Raw genomic sequence first — 21,517 nt, forward strand, 5'->3', positions numbered from 1 at the left:
GAGGGCTGCAGTCCATTGGGGTTGTAGAGTCAGACACGAGTGAGGGACTGAGCATGAATACCTAACAGTGACTTAAACAAAAAGGTTTTTAAAAAATTTTGACAAGTCTAGAGGAAAATCTGTTTCCAGTGGATTCATGAGGCCAGCATGAACTCAAGTCCTTTTTCTCTTTCTCTTTCACCATCACTGGCAGCAAATTGGCTCTTGGTCCTCTTGCTGCCTTTTACTAGAAAGATGTCAGCTGCACCTCAGACCTTGTATCTGCATTCTAATCAGGAGATGGACAGCACCCCCTTCTCCACCATCCCTTTCATAGTAAATTAGAAGCTCCCCCAGAGGTGCCCAGCGTGCCTTCTTCCTCCAATGCCTTCTTAGCCAAACTGAGTCGCACAGCCATCCCGCTGCACGGGGACTGGGCTTTTCCAGCAAAGGGAGAAGCAGGTGGAGGGTGGTGATGGGGTCGTCTGCCCCGCAGAGCTCTGCTGCTGAAGCGTAGCGATGTTCCGCGTGGACTAGAAATAAGAGAAGCCAGGAGAGGTCAGGCCACTCCAGGCATGCGCTCTTCAGGTTCAGACCAGCTGATTAATTCACCGCTTAAGAAATCTATCCCTCACATTAAATACATGTCAGATGTAGGGGTGATTATCATGAAGACTTGTATCAAAATTTCTTTTCTATGGTAACATACATTTATATAGCTTTGCCTATCCTAAGAGGTAGAACTAAAGTGAAATCATAATTTAGACTTTTCTTTGCCTTATAATTCTGTGCATTTTGACAGTCTTTTTCATTGTTAACCATGCTTTGTACATTAGTTATTTAAAGAAAATTGAATTCAACTGCTTAGTCTTAAATAGTAACTACTTCAGGTCATTGAGTTGAAGAGATAAGTATGACGGTGGGTATAGAACATTGTGTTTGGGGCATAGACTGTGTTACTATTGCAAAGGACAGGTTAGTGTCACACAGGCAGTCTTGGGGTGGAGACGAACGGCCTCACCTTCTCATCTCAGGTCCGCAGGGAGAGCCAGTGGCCGGTCAAGGCATTGCTTTGGCTTTCACTGTCTTCGTCTGAGATTAGGAGGTCGGACTTGGTCATCTCAGGACGGCTGGCAGTCCATGACCCTGTAAAAGAGACAGGTGATAAACATTTAGGAAAAGTAAATCAAAAACTTCCTTTCAAAATAAGGAATTGAATGAAAATATCACGTAAAGCCTTTTCGTTGCTTCGTAGTGTGAGGGTGTGTTAAGAAGATGTAGTTACAGCGCTGTTTGGCTTTTGTGTCAGTGAGACAGTCCTGAGATGGCGTTGTGAAGCTGGCGGAGGGCACACAGGCACTCTTGGCTTGGCTTGACGTGCGCTTCCTCCTTTCCGTGCCCGGCAGCAGCTCACGCCCATCTTTCTCCTCGTGGGGGAGCCTTGCTGACTGTTCCTGCCTCCCCTGGGTGCCCACTCCCCGGCCCCGGCCCCACCCCGGCTCGCGCACAGCCCTTATCTTGTCCCCAGCACACCCAGAGCACATCCTGCACGCAGCCCTCCCTCTGCGGTCCTCCTGGCTAGCTTTGAATTCCCTGGGGAAGCGGCCCCTCCCCAGTGACCTCGTATCCCGTGTGTAGGACTGAGCAAGACTCAGGAGTGGACCCGGGCCTCACACGCTGAGACCGGGGTGGAAAGAAGCCCCTCCTCCTGCTGGAGGGCCTGCTTCCCGGCCCCCACCCCACAGCAGCGCCTCTGGCTCCAGGAGCTGCTTGGGGGCTGTGGGGGAGATGGATACAGAATTGCCAGAGGTGGCTTCTGCAGCTCAGAGAGGCACCTTCCAATCCCTGTGCTGCTTTCAATTGTAGCCATAAAGTTTTATTTATTTTGAAATTCCAAGTGGCATTAAAAGGAAGGCAGGAGGTTTTGGTCAAAAAAGGAAACATTTTTAAAAAGTGAAAAAACCTTGCTCTGCTCTCCATGGAGAGGGGCCAGCATTTTATTTATTACTTTTCAGGTTGGTATCTTTCAGATGATCAAGAGCAATAGCAGTAGGTTAAAAATGAGTGTGGTAAGAGCTGGTTGTGGAACTTTTCACTAGCAGGTGATGTTGCCCAACAGTGTTACAGAATCCTGATTTTCACATTGAAGTTCAGATGTTAAAAACTTAGTGGTAAATCTTTTTTTTTTAACATAAAGCGCAAATCCAGTGGCACGGTTGAGGCTGAGTGGCAGGTGTCGTTGGTAGAAATAGTGCTTCAGTCTCAAAGCCACGTCTTCTGCAGACCTGCAGGGGGCTGGCCCTGCCTGTGCTGCTCAGGCCCCAGGTGAGCCCCCGAACCTTGCTGCAGATTTGGGGGCGTGGCAGTGAGGTCCAGGTGGAGATGAGGATGGACGCAGGCTAGCACCCAGCCCTATTGCCCAGTACCTGCGAAGGCTTCTGAAACAGTGCCACACGAGATCTCCCGCAAGACAGAAAGGCAGGGGACTCTAGAGCGTGCAATCAGTGCTTAGTTAAGAGAGAGACGGAGGAAGAAATCAAAACCTGAGTCAGCCCTGGGAAGTTTGCATACAAAACCTCGTATAGCATTTTGTCATCCATCCCTGGGAAAATCCACCAGCTGGAAAAGAGGTATAAGCCGGCAGCTGCAGTGTAGGATTTCTTCTTGAAGCATGTTCATTATGCTTTGGCGTCTTTGCATTTTGTTATTCATATAATTGCTGGTTCAGAGAGATGATGTATTTATAAGGCTTCCCCGTCCACCACCCTGTAAAGCTGAGACACAGCTAAGGCAGAAGATAGTTATAACTTACACATACTTATACATAATTTATCACCTTCTACAAGATGGGTAAAGTTGGGGGGGTGGCACGGAGCTGGAGCAGCAGAGAAATGGGGAAGGGGCGAGAGAGAGACAGGGACCCAGGGTGCATGGTGACGTGACTACCATCTGATTGGACAGGTGTTCAGCCACGGTCTAAAGAGGCAGATTCCAGCAGCATCGTGCTGCTTTGATTTTAGCCACACCATGTATTCATTTTGACCTTTCAAGTGACATTTAAAGGAGACTTTTGTTTCTCAGAAGGGAAACAGAGGGTGGCAAATGACACCAGTCTCTCTGCTTTGTAGTTGCAGCTTGTACATTTTAGGGACAATTTCATCAGGCATTGCTTAAGACTGCGTGACTACTTTGTGGTTATTTGATCCCAGTGAAAAGTAAATAATAATACTTGTCTGTTTTATCAAGGTGGGCTTCCCTGGTGACTCAAGGGTAAAGAATCTGCCTGCAGTGAAGAAGACTCAGGTTCAGTCCCTGGGTTGGGGAGATCCCCTGGAGAAGGAAATGGCAACCCACTCCAGTATTGTTGCCTGGGAAATCCCATAAACAGAGGAGCCTGGCTGGCTACTGCCCGTAGGGTCGCAAAGAGTCAGATATGACTGAGCGACTAAGCAACCACAACAGTCTACAACATTTTATCAAGATGCCAAAGCACACTACCTTCTATACCTAGCAAAAACTGGGCCTGAGATCTTTTGCTGCGCTCACACGGCTTCAAACCTGTGGGGCCTGGAGGCAGACAGCCGCAGGGTGCAGGCCAGCTCCCTGTGGGCACGGCTGTGGGCAGGGGGTCCAGCCGCCAAAACCGTGGCTTCCTGGTGTGCCTAGCAGGGCTGACTCTCAGCTGCTCAGGAGCTGATGGGGGTGAAGCAGGTAGCGCTCGGTGCTGGAGGCCCGAGGACACGGGAGGCCCCCTGGGCACAGCCACCCAGACACCTGGGCCACCGACAGATTAAACAGATGCCCTGGAGCAGCAGCAGGGCACCCAGGGATTCCTCTGCCTCCCTCAAGGGTGACTGTTCTCAGGACTACATCTTGTCTATTGCCTTTTAAGGACATTTTCTCGTTGTCATTTGCAAAGGATTTAAAAGAATGCTGTGCTTTGCGAACAAGCGTAACACCTGAGCAGTAGGTACAGGAACGAAGTCACTTTCCCACATTTCTGAACCCTGAAAGGCATAGCTGGGTGCTTTCCTGGCCCCCAGTTGATGTGTCTTTGACCACAGCCACTGGCTTTCCTCCCATTTTCACGTTGTGATCTGTCGTTGTGATAGCTCCTGTGGTCCCTAGGTGCTGAGCGTTCAGGGGTGGGGGGATTTTTGCTTCCTGGGCTGATTTAAAATGCAGTGGGAAGGCCCTTGGACATTTGCTACTGTTGCTTGCCATAGATGAGAAGCAATACTAAAACAAGTTTCTCTAAGCCTAAGAGGGATGACTGTTGTCTAAGAGAAAGTCCGCTTCTGTAAGAGATGCTGTGGGTCTGGTGAGGAGACCCTGGAGCGGAGCGGGGCGCCCTCACGGCGACGTCTCCCGAGGCCTCGCCCCGCTTGTGTGCCCCGCCCGCGCCGTGCCCTGTCATCATCTCTGCGCGTCTGCATCCTCACGTCCCCTAAGGACACACCAGTCACGCCGGATGAGGGCCATCCTCCTGACCGCGTTTTAACTTGATTCCCTCTTTAAGAGCCCCCTCCCCAAGTACAGTCACATGCAGGGGTGTGGGGAGGGAGGGGTGTGGTCAGGGCTTCAGCATATGAATTGCGGGGAGGGTATGCAGTTCTTCCAGTAACAGTGTGGGTTTTAGCTACTTAGTACATTTCTGTAAGACAGTTTATTGACTAAGAATACATGGAGTGTTGTTTGTGAGGGTGTGTACATCATACCATGTTTGCACGTCAAATGTACAGAAAGTCATCCCTCTTAATATAGTACAGGTTAACAGCCTGGGTGTGGCTATTTGCTAAGGCATCACAAGATTCTACCTTCCATCTGTGAAGTGTTGTTTCCGACTCTTTGCAACCCTGTGGACTGAAACACTTCAGGCTCCTCTGTCCTCCACAGTCTCCCAGAGTTTGCTGAGATTCAAGTCCGTTGAGTCAGTGATGCTGTCTAAACATCTCATCCTCTGCCACTCCCTTCTCCTTTTGCCTCAGTGTCAGGGTCTTTTCCAATGAGTCCACTCTTTGCATCAGGTGGCCAAAGTATTGGAGCTTCAGCTTCAGTCCTTCCAGTGAATATTCAGGGTTGATTTTCTTCAGGATTGACTGGTTTGATCTCCTTGTTGTCCAAGGGACTCTAAGAGTCTTCTCCAGCACCACAATTCAAAAGCATCAGTTCTTTAACAGTCAGGCTTCTTTATGGTCCATCTCTCACATCCATACTTAACTACTGGAAAAACCACAGCTTTGACTAGATGGACCTTTTTCAGCAGAGTCTCTGCTTTTTAATACACTGTCTAGGATTGTCATAGCTTTCCTTCCAAGGAGCAAGCCTCTCTTAATTTCATGGCTGTAGTCACCGTCTGCAGTGATTTTGCAGCCCAAGAAAATAAAATCTGCCACTGCTTCCACTTTTTCCCTTCTATTTGCCATGAAGTGATGAGAGCATGAAATATAGTCCTAAATTTAACAGATAAAAGTGTACAGTGTCACCCGAAATAGGAAGGATGTGGCCGGTACACAAGAAAGGGGAAGCGATACAGATATTAACAGCTACTCCTCCAGTTAGGAATAATGACTTCTTTGCCCAGCAAGTTCAAGTGTACCTAAAATTGTATTAAAATGAATAACCTCTTACATTAGAGTTTACATTTTATCTGAAAGGTTTTCTATAATATCTCTGCAGCTTGAGGAAGTACCCAGAGAGCTACATCAGATGTGGCATAGTTGTGGTTGAGGGTGACTTGTCTTTGAAATAATTGATTTGTGTAGGTGGTAAACCAAGGGCTCCGGAAGAGGAGCTACAAGCTTGCATTTTGAAAAGGAATTCATTAGAGTATGGCTCATATACACAAGGAGAGCCGTTAACTTGTTATTCCCATAGCTAAGTTATGAGAGATGAATTTCCGAACAAGTTTAGAAATTCCTTGATTGTTTGAAATATTCATCTGCAACATTTTAAAAAATATTTATTTTGCATTTTGTCTTTTACATTCTTCTCTCCTTTTAAAATCCAGCTCATGGTTTTTGGAATCTTTCTGTGCCTGGATGCGTTTCTCTATGTGTTCACCCTGCTTCCTGTCAGAGTCTTCCTGGCCCTGTTCAGGCTCTTCACCCTGCCTTGCTATGGCCTAAGGTAAGTTTTAAGATGATGAACTATTGTAAAGGTTTAAATTATTTTTGCTACTTGTGCTTAATAATCACTTGGATAGATTTTTTTAGAATAGGGATAATTTATTAAGTTTCTTTTACAATTTGGCCGTTAATGCATCAACTAATGCTGTTTATCTTTGTAGTGAATATTATATAGTATGCTTATATAATATTTCTACTTTTTATCTGTACTTTTTTTTTTTCCCCAAATGGTTCTGAACCAGAACCTGTTTTGGCCAGGCGACAGATGTTAATCATGCAGGAGAGTGTGTGCGTGTGTGTGTATTTACTTGCTCAGTTGTGTCCGACTCTTTGCAGTCCTATGAACTGTATCCTGCCAGGCTCTTCTGTCCATGGAATTCTCCAGGCAAGAAAACGGGAGTTGGGTAGCCTTTCCCTTCTCCAGGGGATCTTCCCAACCAGGGATCAGACCCAAGTCTCCTGCGTTGCAGGCGGATTCTGTACCATCTGAGCCACCAGGGGGCATAGAAAGGGCCCAGCGCTGAGGGTCAGGACCGACTGCATGGCCACTCTGCAGGCTCAGCCTGTACCTTTATTTTCTTCATGTCCTCAGCCTCTTAAGCATCATCTGTATAAAGTGAGGGCCAGGTTCTAGGCTGGGGAGTGGAGGGGCGGGTAGCATCAGTAGCCCCTGTGGAACCCCCACTGCAGGGCTTCTCCTCCATCTCATTTAAGAGCCAGCGTCTTTGTGGCCTGGCACACCTTACCTGCTTACAGGTGAGATACCCTCTGATTTGTAAGAGGGGAAAACCCTGACAGATTGTCCTGGTGGGAAGAATCAGACAGCCTGGCCCAGCACTGATGAACTGATGACTCGTGAGCCACTGCCTGACTTCTCTCAGCCTGTGTCCCCATCCTCAGAAAGGGGATACTTAGAGCCGGCATCTTTTACTGCAAAGACTGAGAGATGTAAAAAGAATACACAGCATAGTGACCGGAACAGATTCTAGTTTCCTTCCTTCCTTCTCTTCCGAAACTAGGAACAGGAAGATGAAAATGTAAAGCTTACATGAATCTTGATGCTTTATTGGTCTTGAGGTTAGAAATTGGATTTTACAGTTTTTTTCTCGTAGTTGTGTCTCCATGCCTCTACCCTGTGTATTCCCTCTCTGTAACATTATTGCAGTTCTTATCACAGTTGCCCAAGTTGCATTTCTAACATTGTATCACTTTTTAAAATACATTTCATTCTGTAAAGTTTCAGAATACTGAACTGAATAATATGTGAAACTTAGCTATGAAGTAGGTGACTCTTCCATGGGTATATTAAATGTATAATTAATAGCATTATTATCAATAACCACAGAAACTGAGTTATAATATACAATATATACAGAATTATATGTTGTTATCTTTTCAAAGTCATGGAAGTTTCTCTTTTAGTAAATGAGCATGTACTTAATATTTAGTAAGTACCGAATGACATTCAGCCTTTTTGAAAATGAGCCTTAATCAATTTTAGTAAGGAAGAAATCCTTCCAATATAAATTAGATAATTTATTTATCATGATATTATGAAAAGAATAAAAACTCTCCTTTGCAAGATCTCATGGAATAAAACAATTATAAGGATTAAGATTACATCATTGTTACAAGTAGTACTTTATACTCTGTCTTCTTACTCTGCTTCCAGAATGAAAGAATTATGTTTTATATTTTATTAAGTACAATTAACCAAGTGGGAGAAACTTTTTTAGGAATTTACCATCAACTTTAAGGTATTCAAGTACTTGATTTATGCCTCTGGAAGAATTTTTAAGAAGGCCTTATTCATACCAGGAATCCTTTTTGGAAGACATCTGTAACATTCACTAAGCCTCACGTTGTATACTATCACTATTTCTTTATCATCTTTGGGAGCTCAATAAAGTCATGGTTATTTCAGTTACTTTTTCAGAAGAGTGGAAAAAAAAATCTAATAAGGCATGTACTAAACAGAAGTCTACATGTGTGATTGCGTAACAAGGATGAACACATGGAAAGTTGGGTAAAGCCAGGTGAGGCTGCCTAACATAAAATAACTCATGCCATATATAGATTTTGATGTCTGCTCCATGAGCTAGGTTACCTCTAAGTTATTCTCGGCTCAGCAGTGTGAGGCAAGTTCCTACTCTAGCTGTCTTTAAGCTTGTTCTGTGTGGCTGTTGGCGTGATGAGGTAGAGGGTCAAAAGGATGTGTAACCTAGAGACTCCTTCCTTCTGGAGGGGCTCCTGGGGTCTCAGCCCTCAGTGGATGTTCACGGGGTGAGTGGCGGAGGGGATTTGCCGTGTTCCTGGGGGCCTCTGTTTCTTGAAGATTGTTTTTGAAGAACCGTCTTGCAGCTGCAGAGGCATCTAAACTGTGTCCCTGTCCCTGGGGGAGCAAGGCACCAAGGTTGCCTCAGAAGCCCTTTGGTGTTTGTTCTGGAAACCGGGAGAGCTGTTGCAGAGTGCCGGGACGCCTTCAGCCCTCTGCTCATGCTGGCTTCAGTGGGTGGTCAGTGGTCCCTGGAGCAGACCTTTTCTAGACCTTTTCAGATTTTTTTTAGCAGATAAAATAAAGATGATAACTTTCATATATTACTTTAAAATGCTTTTCAATCTAAGTTAATCTGAGTGACATTTTAAAGCAGAATTCAAGTCTGTTCCGTTTTCATGCTCTTGCAGTCAGGCCCACACTAGAGGGCAGCCGTCACACTGCTGCAAGGCGCCGTTCTGTTTTCCTGGGCAGACGCTTCTTGCTGTTCTGCAGTTTGGAGCCTCTGAAAAATGACATTTTATGCCGTCTCTTATATATGTGTATATAACATGAAGTGCAGTTAAAATGGTATAACAGAGCTTTAGCATGTCTAAGCACTACATGAGCATAGGCAGATGATACAGAGTTTGAAGACCCTGCCTTCCTGTCACAGTGCCCTACATGCTTTATCAGAATGCAGTACTTTGCTGACAGTAACGTGGGCTGCAGTTCATATTTTCTTTGAGCAATTTAGGAAGTAATGTCTTCTGAACATTATTTTTTTAAAGAACCTAACTTGAAATATAATGTAAAAAATTGTATTACCAAAACTATTGTTAATACTTGTCTAAAATCTTTCAAATATTTTAGGAGTATATAAATACATTTCCTTTTTTACAAAAGTATTAATGAGACAAGTTTTGCCTTCTTTTTCTGCCAACATTCTACTTCTCTTCAGGATTATTTGACTTTTCTGTCCTGTGGCTGTATCATGTTCCATCTTTTTCAGCAAGCAAAAAGTGTTCTTTCCTTCAGTCTGACTTAATTTTTTCAAAGAGATAAGAAAGAGACCAGCAAAGAGGTCAATTGTATTTTTTTCTATTTCCTTTTTCTCACACTCCTGTATTTTAGTTTCCTTTCTGTTAAGAAAAAAAGTTAGGGACTTCCTTGGTAGTCCAGTGGTTAAGATCCCATGCTTCCAATGCAGGGGCACAGTTTCGATCCCTGGTCAGGGAACTAAAATTCCACCTGCCGCTGGCTGCAGCCCCAAACAAACAAACAGACTTACTGTCTTCCTAGTCTCTTAGTTCTTAGAAATTATACCCAAAAAGTTGGGGATGGAGGAAAAAGGATATTTGTCAGTGGTCAGGATGCTGGCTTAAGCTCAGCGCAGTCCGCGGGCCCTGGTGCTGTGTTGTCGGCGTCCCGTCTGGCCAAGGGCTGGCACGGCCCTCCTTTCAGAAATGGGATCAGCGCTCTCACCTCCCGTTCATGCAGTCACATCTGGCGCAGTTTGTGGGGCCTGTGGAAGCTGACAGTCTCCCAGGTTTTCTGCGTTAGAGAGGACTCTATGCATCCACTTCTGAATCTTCCGTAAACCGGCCACAGGGTTTGGCTTGGGGGTTTTATCGGCCCTGTCATGAAGCCGACTCTCTGCCTTTCATTCAGGCTGAGCCCTGGGCCCCTCAGCAGCCCTTACGGAGGCTGGCGTGTATTGTGGCTGCTTCACTGGTGGGCGCTTTGCCAGCCTCTGACCCTGTGAAAATGTTTTTTATTTTGAGATGTTGGCAGAGTAATTTTTCTTGACTCTGTAGTTGTATGCATGTTATCTGCAAAGGGTGCACTGCTTCCATAAAAAGTCTACACTCACCCTTAGCAATTTCAAGAATAATTAGGTGAAAGTTATTGCTAACGAGTTAACAATCTTGAAAAATCTTTGCCCTTATATATTTTGTTGTAGGTTAAAATAAATACATGCAGGTTCTCTAAAAGCCTGTTGATTTATGTATTTCTTCCCTCTTTCTCAGGTAGGGTAGTATAATTTGGGGAAAACATTTGAGAAAATTCTTGAATTTGGATAATTTTTTAAATGAGATGAAAATGAGAATGAAGTCTTGATTTATTTTATGAGATATCTTGTTTCTTGACAGAATGAAAGTATTCTGTTTTTAGAAAAGTCGATTGCTCTACAGTAGCTACATTATGCTAAATGTAGCATGATGTGCTTCATGCTAAAGAGGCATCCAGTGTTATTTTTCTGAACCTATAGGATAAATAAATAATAACAGTTGTGTGTGTGTCTCTAATTTACCTGGCATTTTTATGAATCCTTTTTCCTCCTCCAAGCTGTGACTTCATTTTGTGTTTTAGAATCCTCAGTCTTGAGTTAAAAGTTGAGGGAGGTTGTAGAGAAAAATGATACTATCTGGTGCCAAGAACTGATAGTTTTGAAAACTTTGCTACGATATTTTAGACAGTAATAAGTGTAGCTGAGGTTTAAGTAATAAATGCTAGAGTATTTTTCTTTTACTATTAGAGCAAATAAAATACATGCAAGTAAATTTTACTGATTTCTCGCCCTGGTTTTAAGCATATCTCTTATTGGAGGCTTCATGTACCTTTCTGTTTTTAAGGCAGTGGTAATTTACCCCACAGAAATCTCTCTCATCTCCTGAGGAATTAGGAATTTCAGATGCTCGAGTGTTTCTTAACCCGTTGGGTTTCCTCCCTGCCTTACTTCCTCCCAGGTAGTTCTCCCTGAAATGAACTTCACACATGAGCACACACACATAAGAGATTCTTCCTCTCTTTAGACATAAGCCTTAATTTCCACCTGGGTGATTCTTGCTACCCTTGTCATGCTCACATCACTTCTCCGGGAAACACGGCCGGCCGTCATTTCCCCTCCCAGGCTGGGTCTCCATGCTCATTTGTAGAGAGCGATGTCTTGTTAGAGGGTCTTCCCGCCTCCGGCGTCGTCATCCCCTCCTGCTCCTCACCGTGGCGCTGTCAGTGGCGTAGCGACATTACAACATTCTCTCTCTCTTTCTCTCTCGTAAATCAGACCGAAGGGAGGCGCGCTCTCACTTCCCTTGTAGAGTGGAATGTGGTGTCACAGGGACTCCTTGTGGTGAGTACACCCTGATTTTTCTTCTCTTCTCTTGCCAAATTGACATCAGTACAGACAGATATTTATTATAATGAGAAATAGACATGAGCGCTTGGAGATGGACACTTCGAAAGGAAATGTGCTTCCTTATCCTAACTTGGTGATAAAGTTTTGTCCACATTTGTGCAGGATTTGACCAGAATCTCACCTAACCTAGGAAGATCACTTGATAAAACGAATTTCAGTTACCCATGTTGTCTAGATTTGACATCAAGTCCTTCATTCCCAACGCCACATCAGTTCCTTCATGTGAGCTTAAGTTCCTTCCATGTGAGCAGTTTTTATTTTGCATCATTCAAGCACCAAACATAGCTTTATCAAGCCAGTGCTTTTTTTCCTAGTATAGTTTGGAACCGTTTTAAAACCCAAGAAACACTTCAGTCATTCAGTTTAAGCATTTGTAATTAATTTTTCTACTGTCTGTTGCAAAAGCTTAAGGTGTTCAATTTTCAGTCTTCTAAGTAAGGAAAACCTCTTAATCTCAATAGTTTATTACAGTTTACTTTAAAATTAGAAAATGACTTCTTTTTCAAAAATGGACACCATTTTTGACTTTTCACTTTTTTCCAATAGTCCTTTGTATTTCTTCATTCTTTCAGTCATACCATGAACAGCTGAAAGCGTTAAGAGAGAAAGAAAGTTAGATCCAGCCTGTGTATTTTGTGATGAAGTATCCCACACTGGTACCTTGGCATGTTTGAACACCGACTTGAAAATGAAGTAGGCGCGGATTACCCCAGTTCTCTTGGTCATGGTGCTGCCTGCTCTTCTGTCCTGATCTTTTGTTCACTTGTCAGCTTACACTTCAGTCTTAGTCACTGAGCACCTCCTGCTGCCCAGGATGAGGAAAACTGCAACTGATCATCTTTCTGCTCCATCATTCTGTTCCCCAAGAGTGCCCTTGAAGCAACGGGGTCCTTTATTGGATAAATGTGCAAATCCAGGGGAAGTATTTGAATGACCAAAAGATAAAATTTAGAAATGTAGAAAGTTTTAATTTCCACAAGCTTGACTTAACCTGAAAGTTTTAAATGTTTTTAAGTTCTGTTGAATTTCTTGGTTAGTATTACTTCTCTTGTGATAACTGATGGCCAAGCTGTAAATTAGATTAGCGGGTTTTTCACTTTGTCCAGCAGCTTCCTCCACTATTTTATGTGTTTGTGTGGGATTTTCAGCATTTGCAAAGTGAATTGCAAGTAACTGCTGTTTAATAGGCATTTATGAGGAAGAGCTTCACCCTGAAAGCATTCTTCAGGAACCATTTCAGAGCTGACTGGCAGGGCTGGTGGGTAAGCTTCTTATGGAGTTGGAAATGCATATCATACAGTCATCCACAAATGTCCTGGCAGAGAAGGAAACAAACAGTGGAATTGGTTTGGGTTGTTTGCACCAGATGAACTTATTCTGAGGTTCGATTTTACTTCAGAGAGGTTGTGATGCCACCTTAGAATTTTTTTTTTTCCTTCAGTTTTTGCAGCTTTCCTTTTTCATTTACAGGTACATGTATATGATAGCAAGACCCTTTGTTTCTGAACAGCTCTGCTTCTTTTATTTTTTATTTGAATAAATCTCTTTAATTTTTAAAATCAGTCATCTCCTAGCAACCAGTTATGATCTAAGCAATGGAATATTTCCACCAAAGCAGAACCTGCACAGAAAGCAGTGGATCCAGTGGAAATAGTCCTTTTTCTCCCCTCTCTTTTTAGAAACAAAAAGCAAAAATCGTAGCTATATTTGGTATTTAGCACAATCATTTTTCCAAATGAGATGACAGTACAGTGATAAATTATACAGTATTAAACTATGCTGCAAGATCAAACATGCTGAGTTGCTGATTCCTGTGAGTTTAAAAAGTTCTTTTAAAGAAATGTCTCGAATAGTAGGCGGGAGTGAGAAATTGCCTTCTAGAGCCAGAGGCCAAGAGTCAGATCCTGGCTCCACTGCTTGTTAATTCCAAACTGTGCAGCTGCAGACACGTTCCTGATAGCCTTTGGGAAATCAGGATGGTGATGGTCGCTTCCTCATTGGATCTCATAGGATTATTGCGGAAACTGAGAGAGCGTACGAAGTGCCTAGAATGGTGCCTGCCACAGAGGGCCTGTGGATTGTAGCATGATTCTACAGAACTTCTGCATTTTCACAACCTGATTTAATCCTGGGCAACATAAAGCTAAATTGAAGTTGTTTATACCAGATTTTGAACTTAGTATCCTCTTGGTTTAAACATTGTGGTATTATGTTATTTGAGATTATAGCTTTTCAGTGTTTGGTTCAGTTCAGTCACTCAGTCACGTCCAGCTCTTTGCAACCACATGGACTGTAGCCCGCCAGGCTCCTCCATTCATGGAATTCTCCAGGCAAGAATACTGGAGTAGGTTGCCATGCCTTCCTCCAGGGGATCTGCCTGACCCAGGGATCGAACCCAGGTTTCCTTCAACTGCAAGCAGACTCTTTCCATCTGAGCCGCCAGGGAAGCCATTCCTTCTTAGAGAATACACTAACTCATTGTTCCATTGTTGCAAATGTTTATAAAGAGACACAATTGAACATATATGTGTTAAAAGTCCCTTCATCTCTTAAAGAGCTTTGGCTGAGACCAGTTAACTGAGTAGATGCCATTCTAGTCCTAAAAGCTCTACAGATTTCTGCTTTAGTTAGTTACCTAAATCCTTTTGGTAATTAACGCAGATTCACTAATATCATCCTGCATTTCATTCCTGTCATTCTCTCTCATTGATAAACCACAGCCTCCGGTGCTGAAGCAGAAGGCCCCAACCGAGGCTGAGGTGTGCTTTTCAGTGTATGCCCATCTGTGCCTGCACTTTTGCGGGCACGTGGGCGGGCGCTCCTGGCAGAGGCTTCCGTTTGTGCCCCGGCCGTCCTGGGGGTACAGGCAAACAGTCCAGGGCCCAAGAGTGTCCAAATGTCTCCTTTTCTCGTTGTTTGCATTAGAGATGTTTACCTCCGGCTCTTGACAAATGTGTATCTCAAGGGGGCAGGGGGGCAGCGAATTCCCTTGAGAGTTGCACAGCCCTTAGCAGAGTTCCGTGCTCTGGGCTCAGTGTCCAAACCAAGACAGCTCACTCCAGATTTCATGGGGAAATACAGGGCCACGTCTTCGGGGAGGGAGAAGAAAGCATTGGAGACAGGAAGGGACAGAGAAGTGATGGTAGAGATACGTCAGCCTTGTCCTGGAGGCAGTTTTCCCCAAGATTTCAACCTCCACTGCTGAGAACTCCCTTCGGTCTCTTGTGCCCGTCTCATGACCCGGGATGTGACCTGGACCGTCCTGACCCGTCTCTCCATCTAAGCTCGTTGGTTCAGCCCAGGGTCATCCGCTGCTGGCCCTCCCTGGACGCAGACTTCACAGAGTCTGCCTCTTCTCAGGGCTTCTGTCGGGTTCCATGTTCTGCCTGAGAAGGGACGGAAAGCCGTGCCCAGCGCACATCGCTGAGGTTCTGCGCGCCTCACCGTCGCCGTACGGCACAGCGCTCTGGGCAGCGGCCACCCGCCCTTGCCCAACCCAGCAAGGATCTTTGGAAGAAAAGCGCCTGATCTGAACGTGGCCGAGGGTTCAGCAGGAGCCCAGAGAGGAGGCAGCCGAGGAGCAGCCAGTAAGGGCCAGCTCGGGACGCCGGCGGCCCCCGGAAAGGGGCTCACCCGCTAGTGGGAGCCCAAGTGCCGCCGCGGGGGCGGGAGTGAAGTGGCTCTGCACCCCTGAGGCAGATCTCCGGGCTTTCTCTTGATCGCACGGTGTGTAAGCTGCCGAGGTGGGGGCTGAGCGTTTTCAATCTTGAGGAGTCAGCCTGCAGTAGACTCAGAGAAAGCACCTTTCCGCTCCAGCCACAGGAACTTTGCACGTTGTGACAGACATCTTAATTTCTTCTTTTCTAATGTATTTTTTCCATGTATCTTAGGAATACATTTCCATTCACAATTTAGGTTTAGGTCTTTGTACTCTGACCTTGGAAGTAAGGAATGATTCTGCTCATATTAATTAGCAGAAAAATCCATCATTGGCACTTGAGCCTCTGAGGGTTGGGGTACCAGCCCGACGCACAGTGGCCAGCCTGCCATATCCACGGTCCCTCTGTATCCAGGACTCCTCCCTGTCTGTGGTTCCTCATCCGAGGACTCAACCAGGTCACGTAGGTCACGTAGTGCTGAAGCACGTATTTATTGGAAAAAATCCACGTATAAGTGGACCTGTGCAGTTCAAACCCATGTTATTCAGGGGGCAACTGTATTTCCAACTTATGTTCCAGAGGGCTAATGTTTGTAATATAACAACCATCCTACGAACTAGTAAGAAGATACGAGGAGAGAATTCACAGATAGTATAGATAAATATTTAAAGAAGATGTCAGTGTTCTAATGAGAGAAATTAACAGTAAAACTGCTAGATTGGATTTCTCACCAGTGGCATTAGCCAGTATCCCTGAGTTGATGCACGTGAGCTTCCAGGCGTCTGGTGCTACTGTAAATTGGTACAACTCCTGCAGAGGGCAGCACAGGTCTTACCAGAAGGACAAAGTGAACGTAACGTGAGATTCCAGCTTTAAGACTTTATCCTATAAATATGTTTTCACTTACAAGGTATGACATGTACCTTACATCATGGTTTATAGTTGCAAAAGGCTGGAAATCTGTCAGTGTTATGTTAAATTATGATGCACCCATGCAGTGGAACACCGTGCTGTCTGTAAGAACTGATCATGGAAAATAGTGTCGAACGCTGTCCCTCTGTCAGAAGGGCCGCGCCAGTGGGGTTCTGGGTTCCTGATGAGCTGGGAGGCCTGTGTCCTCATTGTGGAAACCCATTGCTTCCAGGCGCTCGGCCAGCAGCCACCTGCCCTCTGTGGTCACTCGTTAAGGTTCCCACTTCCTCTCATTGTAATTCTGGTCTAGTATCTTTACACTCTCTACCTGGGCAGGAAGTTTCCTACTATTGAGTAGTCAGCATAACTTTCCCTGATAGTGTGAAGCTTTTGTTTGCCGTTTCCTTTGTTTGCCACTGCCTGTCCTGTAAGATGGTTTATTCAAGAGCACAGAAAGTGAGACTCCCCTTTTTGTTACTTCTTGTCTGTTTCAGGGACCGACGTGTGCTTCAGCCCGCCCAGGTGTGTGACATCCTGAAGGGGGTCATCTTGGTCATCTGCTATTTCATGATGCACTACGTGGACTATTCCATGATGTATCACCTGATCCGGGGGCAGTCTGTCATCAAGCTGTACATCATTTACAACATGCTCGAGGTGAGCCCAGCAGGCCCGGCCCGCGGCACACGGCTTCCCGCTCAGGACACCCCCCCGCCGGCTCTGCCAGTGCCGCATCCAGCCGCTGGGGCTCGTGCTGTCGTGGGTGGCCTTGTGAGGATGCACATCTGATTTAGAATCCCTCTAACGAGATGGTGCCTGCCGTCCCAGGGCACACTGGGGGCAGCTGGCCCACAGGGCGCCGTGTGTCCTCCGGTAGGGAAGAGGGGGATCGGCTGCCTAGACGTTTCTGACTCAGTGCCCCCTTGAGAGTGTAAACTATCAGATGACAGGGCAATTTTCCTGATTCATTGCAAACCCATGTGTGCTTTTTGCTAGAACTGTAAATGTTATGAAGATATTTTTAGAATTATGTGTTTATTGGCTATAATAGATTTATATTTTAAATTGCTTTTAAATTTTCACACATAACAAGTAAACAATTTCCCAGTTTCTCTAAGTATTTAATGCTTTTAATACAATATGTCTTCAAGGTACACTACACTTTAAAGTAGTCATCCTGTGAAAATCTGCATTTATGTAAAAAATAAACAGTTATACAAAGCAAAAAAAAAAAACGCTTTGCTTTATAGGCAGAATCTTAAGTTTTTTTTAAAATAGTAATATTAAATATTAAAGAATACTAAATAGTAAAATAACCTGGGTTATATCATTAACCTTTTAAGATTCAGTTTTTACTTTTCTGTACTACTTTTTGGGGACACCAGTAAGTTCTCCCTGTCTTTTAGATTCAGTTCAGTTCAGTCACTCAGTCATGTCTGACTCTTTGCGACCCCATGGGCCGCAGCATGCCGGGCTTCCCTGTCCTTCACCAACTCTCGGCACCTACTCAAACTCGAGTCCATCAAGTCGGTGATGCCATCCAACTGTCTCATCCTCTGCTGTCCCCTCCCCCCCCCTCCTTCAATCTTTACCAGCATCTGGGTCTTTTCCAATGAGGCAGTTCTTCACATCAGGTGACCAAAGTACTGGAGTTTCAGCTTCAACATCATTCCTTCCATTGAATATTTGGGACTAATTTCCTTCAGGATGGACTGGTTGGATCTCCTTGCAGTCCAAGGGACTCTCGAGAGTCTTCTCCAACACCACAGTTTAAAAACATCAATTCTTCAATGCTCAGCTTTCTTTATAGTCCAACTCTCACATCCATACATGACCGCTGGAAAAACCATAGCCTTGACTAGACGGACCTTTGTTGGCAAAGTCATGTCTCCAATGGGTTTTCCTGACACGTGGTAGACACGTGGGGTGATGTGGGGCTGCTGGCCTCTCTGGTCTGCTGCTGCCTGGGTGGGGACTTCCTGTCTCTTCACAAAACTGGGGCCCTCTATCCATCCTGGTTGCACCTACATTCATCAGCTGAGATGAGTTGGAAACCACACCCTAGCTTCCCAGTGCGGGCTTGTTGCCAGGTCAGGTGAGGTACTGACAGTGGGTTTGGCTGGGTTTGTGAAGCAGAGTAGCCATCCTGCGCTCCCCTCGTCCCATCAAAGAAAAGCCCAGTCCTCCTGTCCCCTCTGGCCGTGTGGGCAGCTCTCCATGTCAGGCCCCACTGCCTCCTCCCTGGGGGGACTGCAGCTGACCAGGCTTCTCCCTCCCCCCAAAACTTAAGAGAGGTGCCTCCTGTTGTACAGCGCCCCTCACAAGGTGCTGTTGTTGCTGTGATCAGGAAGTGGGCCAAGCAGGAGCATCCATGAGCTGCTGATCGCAGTGGTTTAAATGCTCACTGACTCTGTAGTTGATGATGCAGTTTAAGCATAGTGGGCCAGAGTCCAGGCTCCAGAGAGAACTTGTTCCAATCCTGGTTATCCTGCACGTGCGTCCAGCTGCTGAGCAGTTCTGCTCTTCAGCTTGTCATCTGTGAGATGGAGATACTAGGAGAATTACAAGGATTCCATGAGACAGCACACAGAAGGGCTTAGCACAGGGCAGGTGTGTGGTGGGAGCTCCTTACTGGCAGCTCGCATTTCTTCATTCAGCAAGTGTTGAACCAACACTTCCTGCATGCCGAGATCCCCAAGAGCCCGAGGTGCACAAGCCTAGTCCCATGGCTAATACTCCACAGGTTGGGAGAGAGGCAGTGATAAATACCATGATGAATAGGCAGGTGAGAGAGAGGCAATGATAAATACTGTGATGAAGAGGAACAGGGTGATGCTTTAGAGACTGGGAGCCACCAGAGGAGGTTGGATGGGCCAGGAACGTCCTGTCTCAGGATGTGACATTCCAGCTGAATCCTGAATGATGGCCCTCCTTTTTTTTTTTTTTTTTTTCTTATGTGCTTCTCTTTATCTATTGAACTATATTCATGGAGATCAGTACTTGAAAATGTCTTCCAAGAATAAATTTGCTTATTATATTCTTATATGATAAACCTCAAACAAATCACAGTTATTGTTACTTACCAATATTAGGTATAAGGAGAATGGGTCAAATTATATTTGTCCTTAAAAGTTTAAGTTTGAGTCCTGAATATAAATTCAAAAAGTTAAAACCAGAAGAACCATGATTTTGATGTGTCCTCTCCCTTTTATTTAATGACTAAGATTTTCCTTGTTGCAAACGTGGCTAGTTAGACAAATTCTAATTCAGTTAGTATAACACTTGGGTGTTCAGGTTGTGTCAGAGAATAAGAAAATGTGAGCGATTAAGTAAACAGAGATCCTGCTCTCTTTTGGAGCTTATCCCCTCTGGTATTTGTGTTACCTCTGAATTTTAATAAGATATACAGATGGCATAGTAAGAAACACGTTTCCTTAATTTTTCTCTGTAGGTAGCAGATCGCCTGTTCTCCTCGTTTGGACAAGATATACTAGATGCTCTCTACTGGACAGCAACAGAGCCCAAAGAAAGGAAGAGGGCCCACATCGGGGTGATTCCCCCACTTTCTCATGGCCGTCCTCTATGTCTGTATCCTTTTGGACTTCTTGGAAATGCCAGCCATCAGTGCATGTTTATACTATTCTGTTTGGTTAGCTGTTTCTCACACTTAAAGAGGTGTGTGTGTGTATCCTAAAGATTAATGTGAAATGTCTACTTTCTTTTGAGAAGTTGGTTATAATAGTCTACTTAGTCCTTGAACAACACAGAGGCTAAACCAAGTATGGGGCTTCTCTGGTTGCTCAGTGGTAAAGAATCCACCCACCAGCGCAGGAGACAGAGAAGACGGGTCTGATCCCTGGGTCAGGAAGATCTCCTGGAGAAGGTAATGGCACCCCATGCCAGTACTCTTGCCCGGGAAATGCCATGGACGGAGGAGCCTGGCGGGCTACAGTCCACGAGGTCGCAAAGAGTCGGACATGACTGAGCGACTGAACAGCGGCAGCAGCCCAAGGGTGAATGATAACCAGTCTCTGTGTCTGAGGGTTCAGCCACCAACAGGCCATTCAGTCCTACAGTGTTTCGCTGTTGAAAACTACCTGTGTGTAAGTGGACCCGTGCAGTTCAAACCCATGTTGCTCAGCAGTCAGCTCTAACTACATTAGAGTCTCATGTGTGCATGCCCCTTTAAACTGCTAGAAACCGGTTATAAGGAAGGATTTTAGAATAAAGGGGTAGTTATATTTACACATACTTCAGATTTATATAGATCTATGTAGCTTTTTCATACTTAGGTTAGAATTTTATTAAGTTGCTCTTAAACCTGTGAATTCTTTGTTACAACCTTCAGCTGAGAATGTATGCAATTCTTCAATAAAAAATAAATGAAAAGTAAAATGTATACAGTTCATCTAGAAGTAAAATTTGAAATTAGCTGAGGAGGAATTTTAGGGGTTTTCTTTCCCCCTCCCTCACCTCCATCTGAAAGCTTTTCTTTTGGAGAATAGATGTTTTACCATGTAACACAGTGTGCTCATGTATGTATACTATACATGCCTGTTTACATACATGTGCATACTCACACTCGTTTCATATGGGAGCAGGACTGGTTCACAGGAATGTGTCATGTGGGTTTTGTTTTGTACTGTCTTTGAAAGAGCAATGCTTAAAAGAACTGGATTAACATTTGGGAAGTTAAGAGACTATATGGGAAAAACGTCTGTGGCAAGTAAAAGATTGTTTCAGACACAGTGGAACCAAAAGTTACTGTTCTAATTTAAGCTCATCCATGGAATTTAAGTTCTTCCACAGGCGGTATAATTCTAAAACTCATGAATGTCTTCTGAACTGGCATCTGAAGAAGAATCTTAATTACCAGACATCTCTGACTCCTGCATTCCCCATCCCCCAATGAAAACCAGAGAGGAAAATCAGTTCCAGACTGACTCTCACTTTATATTCTTTTCTGTTTTAGGATGCAAATTATCGGAATTCACAATGTGTATATCTAAGTCTCTTCTTTCAGTATTTACCATAATGTATTCCATTATTTAATAACTTTTCTGAGATTCCATTTCCCAGGCATCGTGCCAAATGCCACAGCTCCAGAAAGAACAAGACGTCTGTCCTCCAGAACTCCCGATCTAATCGGTTAGGATCATTTCTGCTTTTGTTTGTTTCATAGTTTATTTCATAGGTTTCTTATCCCATCAAATTTGTATCAACTATAGCTAATAGAGAAATTACAAAGATAATAAAGTACTTGTGTAAGGCATGATTTAGAAAGCATAGTCATATTTTTCCCCATTATAAACTTCTGAGATTTTAATAGCATTATCTGTTAACATAAACTGGAAACAGACTTCAGTTTTTCCCTTGACCATCGCTT

General features: G+C 44.6%; 1 protein-coding gene across 1 annotated transcript in view; it reads left to right on the plus strand.

The window, feature by feature from the left end:
• The window catches only part of TAPT1 (transmembrane anterior posterior transformation 1), a 60,581-nt gene that overhangs the window by 20,090 nt on the left and 18,974 nt on the right, over window positions 1–21,517 (plus strand). The window contains 4 exon segments of the mRNA XM_070458087.1: window positions 5,990–6,108; window positions 16,626–16,788; window positions 19,583–19,687; window positions 19,689–19,719. Coding sequence (XP_070314188.1) covers window positions 5,990–6,108; window positions 16,626–16,788; window positions 19,583–19,687; window positions 19,689–19,719 — 418 coding nt within the window.

Source organism: Odocoileus virginianus, chromosome 29, assembly GCF_023699985.2.
Source record: "Odocoileus virginianus isolate 20LAN1187 ecotype Illinois chromosome 29, Ovbor_1.2, whole genome shotgun sequence".
Lineage (NCBI taxonomy): Eukaryota > Metazoa > Chordata > Mammalia > Artiodactyla > Cervidae > Odocoileus > Odocoileus virginianus.